Source organism: Phyllobates terribilis, unplaced genomic scaffold (assembly GCF_046119375.1).
Source record: "Phyllobates terribilis strain yellow unplaced genomic scaffold, ASM4611937v1 Scaffold_2__4_contigs__length_985480577, whole genome shotgun sequence".
In the NCBI taxonomy this organism is placed as follows: domain Eukaryota; kingdom Metazoa; phylum Chordata; class Amphibia; order Anura; family Dendrobatidae; genus Phyllobates; species Phyllobates terribilis.
The window spans coordinates 24,056,241-24,068,744 of NW_027362762.1; the positions used below are offsets into that span (position 1 = coordinate 24,056,241).

Sequence of the window (12,504 nt, forward strand, 5' to 3'; positions counted from 1 at the left end):
CAAGAGACCGTCCAAGCATAACCACCTCCTCTTATATTGTTTATGAGGAACTGCTTAAGCTTAACCATCTGCTCCCTATACTGATTATGGGGAGCTGCTTGATCCTAGCCACTGCTCCCTATATACAAGGAGGCCTGCCCAAGCCTAACCACCACACCCTATACCATCCCTATACTGATTAAGGGGAGATGTCGGGAACTGACCTCAGTTGGAGTATTGTTATTGCAACCACTAGGGGCAGCACCTTGCAGTTTGCGTAGTCAGGAAAAGCCAGAAGTCGTACACAGGAACAGCAGTATAATCTTGTATGAGGCAGCAGGTGAAGGGAGAGCTTGACTAAAGGCTGGGAGCTCAATAATCTCGCAAGGAAGGAGAGGTCAGGCCAGGTTTATATAGGGTGTTCAATCAGGAAATCACAGGATGAAGCCAATCAGGAACAATACAAGGTGGAGCCACTCAGGAACAACACTGCTATTAGAACCTGGATTAGCCAGGAACTGTCCAGCGAGCTGAATAGCTCAGAGGGCAAAGCTGCCGCCGATGCGCAAGAGCTGTTGGGTTCGAGTCCTGACAGTAGTCCCCCTCCTTCCAAGATGGCCTCTGGAGATCTCAGGTGCTGGCTTCTTTGGTTGTCTCTGATGAAAGTCTCTTGTAATCCTGGGTGCATGGACGCTGCTCCCATGAATTATCTTCTGGTCCGTAACCCTTCCATTGCACAAAATATTGTAATCTTCCTCTAAATATTCCAGAGTCCAGAATTTTATCCATGATCCATTATCTTCTTCACCATGGACTATTTCTGGAGGAGGAGGTGGATGAGATCTTCCTGGAAACGGGTTCTCACTGAGTGCTTTGAGCGAGGATACATGGAACACGGTGGATTTTCAGGCTCTTAGGAAGTTTTAAATGGAAACTTGGTTAATTTGTGCAGAAATTTGAAAAGGTCTTATGAATTTTTCACAAAATTTCAACGACGGTACGTTTGTTTTCAGATTTTATTGTAGATAACCAAACCTTGTCACCGACCTGAAGGGAAGTAGGGGCTTTGCGATGTCGATCTGCGTTTTTTTATAATCTTCTTGGGTTTTCTGTAACAGCTCATTTATTTCTGAGCTTCCTGCCGCTTTGTCAGTCTGTAAGTAACAGCCAGAACAAAGTATTAAATGGAGGATTAGGAACACTGGATGCCATAGTCATCTAGTATTAGTGATAGCCATAGCCATAGTTAGCAAAAAATGGACTTTGGGATGTAGAACTGTGTTTGGAGTTATTGTAGGCAAATTCTGCCGTTGGTAAATAGTCCACCCCGTCCTCCTCCAGGTAAGAAACAAAACAGCGCAGGTATTGTTCGAGAGTTTGGTTAGTTCTTTCAGTCCGGCCATTGGATTGTGGATGGAAGGCAGTAGACAAATTGACAGTAACTCCTAAAGCTGTACAGAAACTTTTCCATAATCTTGATGTAAACTGAACACGTCTATGAGAAACGACATGGTCAGGAATGCCATACAGCCTACATCTCTCTATGACTATTAGTTCTGTGCTAGGAATCTCTTCAGTTGTAACAAACTGGGCCATCTTTGTGAGCCGATCCACCACAACAAGGATAACAGTCAGTTCTTTAGATGGAGGTAGGTTCACAATAAAATCCATTGAGATTGATCCCCAAGGCCTGGAAGGAACCGGAGAAGGTTGAAAGAGTCCTACAGAAGAAGATCGAGGCGTCTTGTTCCATGCACATTGTACAGAGTGCCCCCCCACCTCAGCCTGTTTTCATGGACCATACTGGACTCAGGCCTATACTAGCATTTTCTGTCCTGCATCTAGTGGGGGCATGGGGGTCTTTGTTCCTCTCTGCAGGGGGCTTCACTTACATACACAACTCTGCCGACCAGCTGGAGACTGGAGTTCTAGAAGATTCTTCATTCTTCGAGTTACCTGTAGTAAATGTTTAAGGGGGGTGGGGTGTTTGTATCTCTGCCCAACCAGGGGGCTGATCCCAAGAGAAGAACAGTCAGCCACATGTTTGGAGTTAATTGATGCTGTGCTGTGTGAAAGGCTAGGACCTGTGCTGAGGCCAGATCCTGGTGCCGTGTATGGACTATTGGAGATCCGTTGGGCTATTGGACATTGGAGATCAGTTGCCACGTGGGATTATGATCTCTCGCCACCCTGCTGAATTTGAGGACTTAGTCTGAGACTGTTGTTGCATTGTACCTGGCGTTGGATTACCGGGTGGTGCTCCCGGATTTGTCCCTTTCTGTGTTACTGACTCTAAGGAACTACAGCTACGTTTGGTGTTATATTCTCCTAGTCCGAATAAAGGTTGTTGGATTGTTCACCGGCCTGCTGTCTGTGCCTGCTCCGTCTCACACCCCGTCACAAACTGGTTGACAGCGGAGGGATCAGAGCAGAGGGAATGGATAACAGTGGCCCAGCAAAGAATGGAGCCAGAGCCTCAGGATACAGAAATTGGACTGTGGGGAATCTACAAACAAAGGTCCATGAATTAGGAGTCAGTTACAAAGGACTATCCAAAAAGCAACTAATTGAGGCTTTGGAAGGAGCCAGCTTTCAAGATGGCACTGGAGATGGATTCCCAGATCAATTGGAGGTAAATGCCCAGAAAAGTCAGTGGGTTGTGTGGTATGAGGAGGAGGTGGCATTGCTTGGGGGCGAAGCCGCCATTGAAGATAAACTGGAGGCCATTTGACGAGCCCATGAAAGGCAGCTCGCTGTGAAAGCAGCTAGAAACCCCAGGCAGACATTAACCACCACACCCACCATGAAGGAAACTCCAAGAGTGTCCCGTAAGGACTTTAACCCATTTAATGGGGCTTCAGGGGACATTGAGGGATTCTTCCAAGACTTTGAACATCAATGTCAGTTAATGGAAGTTCCAGAAATGGAGCGGGTCAGACATCTGGTGGGACTCTTAGAGAGTGGAGATGCGGAAGCGTATCGAGCTATGGACCCATGTTGGAACCGTGAGTATGAGGGGACATTAAGGACACCATCCTGGAACATTATGCGGTTACTCCAGACACTTACAGGACTCAGTTCCGCTCTTTAGCCTGTAATGGGGAAGGCTCTTTTATAATGTATGCCCATAGGATCAAACAGGCATGTCATCGCTGGCTGGAGGGAGAGGTTGCTTAACTTGGGAGACCATCCTCCAGGTCATCCTAAGAGAACAGTTCTTTGTCAAATGCCCCGCTGAGATCAGGGAATGGGTGCATGAAAGAAAACCAGCGACAGTAGAACAAGCTGCCGCATAAGCTGATGAGGTTCAGTGGAAAAAGCTACTGGTGGATGGAGAAAAAACTACCAACACTTCAGTCCCCAAGGTTTGCTGTCAAACTAGACCACCATCTCATGTTGATACCCATGTGGATCACCTTCCAGCTAGTCCTACCTCATCCTCTGGAATGCGACAAGGAGGGAATGTAGTAGAGCGCAGGTGTTATGGTTGTGGGCATCTGCAGGCCACATGCCCAGCTACTAAGTGGAGGAATCGTTCTCAACACCAACAACCACCTTATGTACCTTCAGAAGAATATCAGCCTCCAGGTTCCCTTAGCTCCTTCCCCAAAATGCAAATGGGAAGGAGTGTGTTAGCACAGATGTTACCGATGTGGGCAGCCTGGGCATCTGCAAGATACCTTCCCTCATGGTCAATTGAGGAATAACCCTACACCAAATCGGCATATTAATTATTTAAAGCCAAATATTATGGAGGAAGAGGTGTCACCCCTCCAAGTTGACTTTCCTAATGACTCAGACACCCATTAGAAGTTTATGGGGTGCGGGCCACAACCACGAGTTCCTCTAATAATCAAAGAAAGCATTTACAAGAGGTCCTGCTGGACGGTCGGAGGCGATACACCAAGGACCTGGGATTACCATTGAATTAGCTGGAGGCCACTGGAGGAATATCCCAAAAGCAAATTTAGAACTGGATTTTGGCTTTGGGGTCAAGCAATACGTGGTTGGGGTGATGAGTGGCCAGCCTGCAGAAATTGTCCTAGGAAATTATGTGAGAGATCTACAGTGCCGATTTGTGGGTGCAGGAATCAGCGTTTAAGTCAGAGGATGCAAAATGGAGCCCGGACCTTCAGCCCTGTAAATTTATTGTATGAGATCCAAAAGAGAACCAGCACCAAAATGCTGATGGATTGTCCAGACAGGAGGAGACACGAGTCCCGACTGCCATGTCTACGTGCTACGTGTACTTGACAAGCGACCTGATGAGGTCACTAGTCTGTACACAAATTGAGAGGGGAAGGGGTTGTGACAGAGTGCCCCCCCACCTCAGCCTGTTTTCATGGACCATACTGGATTCAGGCCTTTATTAGCATTTTCTGTCCTGCATCTGGTGGGGGCATGGGGGTCTTTGTTCCTCTCTGCAGGGGGCTTCCCTTAAATACACAACTCTGCAGACCTGCTGGAGACTGCAGTTCTAGAAGATTCCTCATTCTTAGATTTACATGAAGTACATGTTTAAGGGGTGTGGGTATCTCTGCCCAACCAGGGGGCTGATCCCAAGAGAAGGAGAACAATAAGACACATGTTTTTTAGTTAGTTGGTGCTGTGCTGTGTGAAGGGCTAGGACCTGTGCTGAGGACAGATCCTAGTGACGTGTATGGACTATTGGAGATCCGTTGGACTATTGGACATTGGAGATCAGGTGCCACGTGGGATTATGATCTCTCGCCACCCTGCTGGATTTGAGGACTTAGTCTGAGACTGTTGTTGCATTGTACTCGGCGTTGGATTACCGGGTGGTGCCCCCGGATTTGTCCCTTTCTGTGTTACTGACTCTGGGGAACTACAGCTACGTTTGGTGTTATATTCTCCCAGTCCCAATAAAGGTTGTTGGATTGTTCACCGGCCGGCTGCCTGTGCCTGCTCCGTCTCACCCCCCCGTCACACACATGTTAAACAGGAGGAAACATATTTTTCTCACATCCCTCCTACAATTAGGCCACTGAAAAGAACAGAGCAGCAGTTCTTGAGTTTTCATGACTCCAAGGTGTCCTACAAGTTTGGAATCATGGACAAGTTTCAGGACTTCAAGTCGAACAGATTCGGGGACATACAGCTCTGGCAAAAATTAAGAGACCACTGCAAAATTTTTCATTTTCTCAGATTTTTCTCTTTCTAGGTATATTTTTTGAGTAAAATGTACATTGTTGCTTTATTCTATAAACTACTGACAAAGTCTCAGAAATTCAAAGCTAAAAATTTTGTATTTATTTTCAGCAAATGAGAAATCATCAAAATAATAAAAAAGAAACAGAGAAGCAGAGAGCCAGAGCTTTCAGACCTCAAATAATGCAAAGAAAACAAGTTCTTATTCATTTAGAAACAACAATCCTCCTGTTATAACCCAGGAAGAGTTCAGACATCAATATTTGGTGGAATAAGCATGATTGTTAATACCGGCTCTCATGCGTTTTGGCTGCTTTCTTAGTCTTTCACGCGGCTTTTGGGTGACCTTATGCCGCTCCTGGCACAATAATGTAAGCCGTTCTTCTTTGATGGCTTGTGACCGTCCATCTTCCTCTTGATTACATTCCAGAGGTTTTCAATGGGGTTCAGGTCTGGAGACTGGGCGGCCATGACAGGGTCTTGATGTGGTGCTCCTTCATCCACACATTGACTGACCTAGCGGTGTGGCATGGGGCATTGTCCTCAGAGTTGGGGACCATTGCCTGAGCAGAAGGAAGCAAGTGTTTTTCAAGGATAACCTTGTATGAGGCTTGACTCATACGTCCTTCGCAAAGATTAACCTGCCCAATTCCAGCCTTGCTGAAGCATCCCCGGATCATCACCGATCCTCCACCATATTTCACAGTGGGTGCAAGACACTGTGGCTTGTATGCCTCTCCAGGTCTCCGTCTAACCATTAGATGACCAGGTCTTGGGCAAAGCTGAAAATTAGACTCATCAGAGAAGATTACCTTACTCCAGTCCTCTAGGGTCCAATCCTTATGGTCTTTGGCACTCTTCAGCCTGGCTCTCCTTTGCTTTTCATTGATGGAAGGCTTTTCTCTAGCTTTACATGACTTGAGGCCTCTAGGAGCCTGGTACCAACTGTTCTGTCCGTTCCCTTCACCCCAGCTGCCATTCCTTTTCTAGGTCACTTGATGTCATCCTGCGGTTGCTGAGTGACATAGGAATAAGATGGCGGTCATCCCGGTAAGTGGCCCTCTGCTGGTCTGTAGCCTTGTTGTCCCCAATGTCTGCCGTCTGACCTTGTTGTAATGGTCTGCCGTCTTCAAAATTTTAAGGATGGAGGCAACATGACGCTCCCTGTATCCCTCTGCTAGTAAAGCCAGAATTGAGCCCTTCTTTTCCTCACTCAAGACTTTTCTTTCCACCTCCTTTGGCATGGTTGTTATTTTTTCATTCAAATTACTTTTCGGCCGTTCCTAGCATCCAGCTTGTCCTATTGCAAGAGGATTGTGAAGACCACCGCAGTGTTTTTTATACTTTCCCTGGTTACATAAAATTTGGTTCAGGTGATCACCTAATCAGAAGCACATTAAGTAGAAGGAGGTGGACGGTGGGTGGAATTCAACTGACACTGGAAGGAATGGCCGTCAGACATGGAGAGAAAACTCCGCAGTGGTCTCTTCATTTTTGCCAGAGCTGTATATTTGGTGCTTCTGCATCCAAAACCTCTCCTTAAAAGAAAGATCAATGTCTTTAGAAGGATGGATAAGAAAAAAAGTCAGTTTGGTATCCATCTTTAATCATCGTAAAAAAAATTCTTTAGTGTCCAATATTCCCCAGAATTTTTTTGGACGAAGAATGGTATAGTCAGTGTTAGGTAATAGGAAAGACGATGATCCGGCTCCACAGACTCCAATAGTAAAAACAAATGTCTTTTATTTAGAATTTTTAAAAAAATATCCAGATGGCGATAATGTAACTTCAGCAGGTAGAAGAACGATACTGAAAGGGAAACACCGGGGCACCAAGGTAGCGCACCCCTCCTTTACTATTGGAGTCTGTGGAGCTGGATCATCGTCTTTTCTATTACCTGTCTACTGAGCGCAAGCAGCAGCGCTGATCACGATCCCGGAGACCCCCAGCTGCTTCATGGAGGCGAGCTGTTTTTTTTTTCTTTTCCCTTTCCACATAGTCCGTGTTAGACCTCTCCTGAGGTTCCGTACATATCCTGGACAGAGCGTCAGTCTTGCCGTTACTTGAAACAGGGCAAATTCCAAAAATTAAACCTGGAGAAAAATAAGGCCCAGCGTGCTTGTCTTGCAGACAACCTCCTAGCTCTATGGATGACTTCTACATTTTTGTGGTCAGTAAGGACTGCCACCGGATGATTGGCCCCTTCCAGGTTTCGATTTGGAGAAGGCAACTTTAATAGCTGAAAGTTCTTTATTTCCAATGTCAGTTCTTTTCTGCAGATGACATGGTACGAGAAAGGTAACTAACAAACAAAGTAGCACTCTGCAACGCTAAGTATGCGGACATGAAATATATGAAATTTGAATAGCATTACTGCTGTAGAAAATAGAAATAAATGAGAAATCTTAGCGCATAAATTGGCCAATTCATAAGTACCTGGTAGCCACCTTAAGGCGCTTCTCGTCATACCAGGAACCCTCCCTGTGTGTACTCCTCTCTAACAGACAAAAGTCTGCTTATATGTGGGAACTTCCAAAACAAGAAATAGGTGCGAACAGGTGCTTACTAGGAGCAGCTGCCTCCATATATAACTAACTAACAAACAAAGTAGCAAACTGTAACACTAAGTATGGGGACATGAAATATATGAAATTAGAATAGCATTACTGCTTTAGAAAATAGAAATAAATAAGAAATCTTAGTGCATTGTCAGGGTTTCACAGCGACAGGGGCGACACCGGGGAGATCACGCAATATCTCACCGTTGCCGTCCTTCTGTCAGGATTTCGTCAGGGATTCGCGAGCCCGCGATCCTGACTACTCACTACGTAGGTATCGGCAAGCAACCAGTGAGCGGATTCCAACGCATTGAATATGTGTATACGCCCGTACGGTCACTGCCGGCTTCACAATAGCCCAAGTATTATTATTCGCTGCCACCACCGGCCAAGTTTGAAATATAATACAGGCCTGTCCAGACGCCTGCGTTCTGGTAGCGTATATGGCTTCGGAGGACGGAACGATTACAGGACAGAAAAAAGAGAACTATTACATTTTGTTTAATCCAAAATGGAGGCAGTGTTATGAAAAATATATAAGATTTTACAAAAGGGGACAATTACAGTACAGAATATACAGTTACACAAAATAAACAGGATTAAAGAAGAAACTTACTCTATACAGTTCGCAGGGAAGACTCAGTATAGTCGGAGGGGAGGCACTCCAGATTTGATCGTTATCTAACGAGATCCGTTGCTTATAATAAATATATACTACCGGCAAAGAATACTGCTCCCTCCTCTGTGGATTCTTTTATGCCTAAGGGGAGACCTGCCCACACACCCCCTGTGCTGACATCACGTGGGCTGGTCTCCAGCCTGCACATTTTTATTAAGATATCTGTTTTTTGGGAAATATGGGTCCCATTATTATCAGAATTATGGAACTTGAGCTATTCCATATTTTGTATCGGTGCCGGACGTCCTGGGAATCTCTATTAAATTCCATTTGACATCCTGGGAATGAAGTTTCTCAGCTAGATGTCGATTTATCGCAAGCCTGTGTTTAATTATCCCCTGCCTCTGCCAGAGAGAAAGACCCTCACATTTTAAGTGGGTGGCAGCACCTCTCTTGTGCCAGTATTTGTTTAAGCTACTTCTGCTGTGGGTGAGGATTTGCAGAGAGATCGCTCTTCTCTGGTGACAAATGGTAGATAAGGAAGGGGTGAAGAGGGGTTTGGGAGAAATGGTTAATATTTTCTTAAGATCTCGCTGACATGCATAAAATGGCCAATTCATGTGCACTTCGTAGCCACGTTAAGGTGTTTCTCGTCATACCAGGAACCTGCCTGTGTGAACTCCTCTCTAAGTTTATCATAATTCTGATGCAAAATCTCAGATACTTGAATTTGTTTGAGAATAGGTAAATTAGCATGGCAATTGTTTTTACAGTTCTCAGAGGGAAAGGTAATGGTCCTCGATGTCAAGTTGATAGAAGGGCTATGGGCTGAAAAACAGGGAATTCCTAGAATAACTGGAAATTTTGGAGAGGAAATAAGATGAAAACAGCTTTGTGATAATTTGGTTATATACAGATTTCAAGTTCTCTCGTGAGTAACAGGTCCAGACGATAAAAGGTGATCCATCCACCTTTCCCATATGGATTGGAATGGATTTAGTCCTACTTGCAATGTTATTACCAAGTGTAACCTAAGTCCATGACATTCCCTCCTGTTCCAAAATCTAACATGGCAGAGCATTGTATTTTTTTGGCTCCCGTATGACCTGTATGGGAACGACAAAATGAGAAGATGATGATTGCTCTTTGCCTTTATCCTGCATTACAGAGGAGATGGTCTGCAGAACCGGATCTAGCCGTTCAGAAAGGTCCAAATTGCTTGCCGTTTTGGCATTTGTGAAGGCTATAGTCCTTTTATTAAGACAGTTAATGACTTAATGTCAAAATGTCTCGAGAGGTTTGGGATGACATCAGTTTCCACAGGTTCAGGAACACCTTCCATTTCCTGTTGGTCTTTTAATGCTGATTGAGTAAAGGAGTAGTTGGGGTTGTTTCCAAATACTCGCAGTTTTTCCTTTCTTCGTTCAGTGAGTCTCTGATCAATTCAGATGCACAATTGAATAAAGTCCTCTGAATTATCAGGGGTCTCGACCCTTGCGAGTTCATCTTTTATTAGCTCTGATAATCCTTGTCGAAATTGACTCCTCTGGACAGCTAAATTCCATGTAGTGTCTGCCCGCAGCGGCGGCATTCTGGAGGTGTAGCACAACAAGTCGGGTGATCAAACACTTGATTCATAGCTGTGATGAGGGAAACTAAGTAATTTAGGAGGTCACAATTCTTTTCCACATAAGGGGAGGCCCAGGCAAGAGCCTCATCAGTCAGGAGATTAATGATGAACAGACAGAGAAGGTTGCATCTGGAAATAGATGACATTGATTAATGAATCCACGATAATGATGACGATCCCCACTGAACTTTCCAGGCAGTGGCATGCGTGTTTGATTCTGGACCAGAGTTGTGCAAATCCAGACGTTGCCTCTGCAAAGCAATAATTTCTTTTTTCTGATCTAACACCTGTGTTTGCAACTTAGAAAATTTTTCTTGGTATCTGGCACCAAAATTCTGATGTTCAGTAACTTGTTGTCTCAGACTGGTTGCAACAGACTTTGTCAGGTTTATCAGGAATGACACAATATCCCACCGCTGTCACCAATTTTTCAGGAATGACACCGGCAGGATCATACAATATCCCACCGCTGACATTAATTTGTCAGCACATGAACGATCCCGACTACTCACTACGTAGCTATTGGCAAGAGAGCAGTGAGCGTATGGCGTACAGACCTCCGAATTCCAACACATGGAATATGTGTATACGCCCCCGTACGATCACTGATAGCCTCATGATAACCCAATTAATATTATTCGCTGCCACCACCAATCGGTTTTAAAATATAATACAGGCCTGATCGGACGCCTGCTTTCTGGTAGCGTATGGCTTCGGGGAAGGAACGATTACAGAGCAAAAGAAACAGAACTATTAAATTTTATATTTAATCCAAAAGGAAAGCAGTGCTTATGAAAAAAAATATACAAAAGGTTTGGGGGACAATACAGTACGGAATAAACAGTTACACCAAAATAAATGGGATTAATAGAAAAACTTACTAGACAGATCACAGAGACTATTCAGTTTAGCTGGAGGGGAGGCACTCCAATTCTGGCCATTATCGATCAGGACCCCTGCTTATAAAATATATAACTTCCGGCATGAGTATGGACCCATCTTCAGCTGGATCTTTTATGCCGAAGGGGGGACCTGGCCACACACTCCCCTGTGATGACCTCACGTGGGCTCGGCTCCACCCTTCATCTTTTTATTAAAATCTCTAACTTCTGCGATAACTTCTCGCTGGTTGTTTGCAGAAGTTTGCAAGTGCTAGAGAGGGTACAAAGGAGGGCGACTAAGGTAATAAAGGGAATGGAGGGACTAGAATACCCAGAGAGGTTGTCAAAAAATGGCAAATGGGGTTCAATGCCGATAAATGTAAGGTCATGCACATGGGAAAGAAAAACAGCAGTCACCCATACATATTAAATGGGAAACCGTTGGGGAAATCTGACATGGAGAAGGACCTGGGCGTCTTGGTTAACAGCAAATTAAATTGGAGTGCCCAGTGTCAGGCAGCAGCTGCGAAGGCAAATAGAGTCATGGCATGCATCAGAAGAGGAATAGGGGCATATGATGAGAACATTGTTCTTCCTCTGTATAAAGCGCTGGTAAGGCCGCACTTAGAATATTGTGCACAGTTCTGGGCTCCGGTGCTCAGGAAAGACATATTGGAGCTAGAGAGGGTACAAAGGAGGGCGACTAAGGTAATAAAGGGAATGGAGGGACTAGAATACCCAGAGAGGTTGTCAAAATTAGGCCTATTTACGTTGGAAAAGAGAAGGCTTAGGGGAGACCTCATAAACATGTATAAATACATCAGGGGGCAGTACAGAGATCTCTCCCATGACCTGTTTATACCAAGGATGGTGACAAAGACGAGGGGGCACACTATGCGTCTGGAGGAAAGGAGGTTCCTGCACCAGCATAGAAGGGGATTCTTTACGGTCAGAGCCGTGAGACTCTGGAACTCTCTGGGAGAGGAAGTGGTGATGTCCAACTCACTTAACGAGTTCAAGAGAGGCCTGGACGCCTTTCTTGAGAACAATAAAATTACATCTTATGCTTAGTTAATTAATCCAGGGATTTAATCTGACTGCCAGATTGGTGTCGGGAAGTGAATTTTTCCTCAATGATGTAAATTGGCCTATACCGCATGTTTTTTTGTTGCCTTCCCCTGGATCAACGCTGCGGAATAGCTGCAGTGCACAAGAAATAGGATGAACTGGATGGACGATTGTCTTTTTTCGGCCTTATAAACTATGAAGTGACACCATATTTTTTATTGCGAATTTACCTTTCTGTAGAGACCAGACATGACCTGGCTGCTGTCCGTTATTTTGGTACTTTTGCGTTATAGCTCACTGGCAGGGCTCACAGATCTGGAAAAATATGCACATTGTTCCTTAGCTGACCCTGCCGCTAAAAATATGTGACCCATTATTATCGGAAATCTAGAACTTCTGATATTCCATATTTCATGTCGGTGCCTGCGAGACTGCAGATTGAACACATATATAAATGAGAGTGAACGGCTATTGTGAGGAGTGTGGCAGATCCCCTTTGATGCTTAAAGGAGCCATTTCCTCTTTAGCCATGTGTCTACTCTTCACAGGTCTATGCTACTACAAGCTCCATTTGTGTGTTAATTAACCTGGAGAATTGAG

At 44.8% G+C, this 12,504-nt stretch overlaps 2 protein-coding genes across 2 annotated transcripts in view; one reads left to right on the forward strand and one right to left on the reverse strand.

Annotated features, from left to right (window-relative positions):
• DNHD1 (dynein heavy chain domain 1) overlaps window positions 1–12,504 on the forward strand; it is a 552,395-nt gene that overhangs the window by 537,637 nt on the left and 2,254 nt on the right. The gene's annotated exons all lie outside the window — the stretch shown is intronic.
• The window catches only part of RRP8 (ribosomal RNA processing 8), a 99,647-nt gene continuing 94,314 nt past the window's right edge, over window positions 7,172–12,504 (reverse strand). The window contains exon 8 of the mRNA XM_073661198.1: window positions 7,172–7,421. Coding sequence (XP_073517299.1) covers window positions 7,320–7,421 — 102 coding nt within the window. The 3' untranslated portion in view covers window positions 7,172–7,319. The remainder of the gene's footprint in view (window positions 7,422–12,504) is intronic.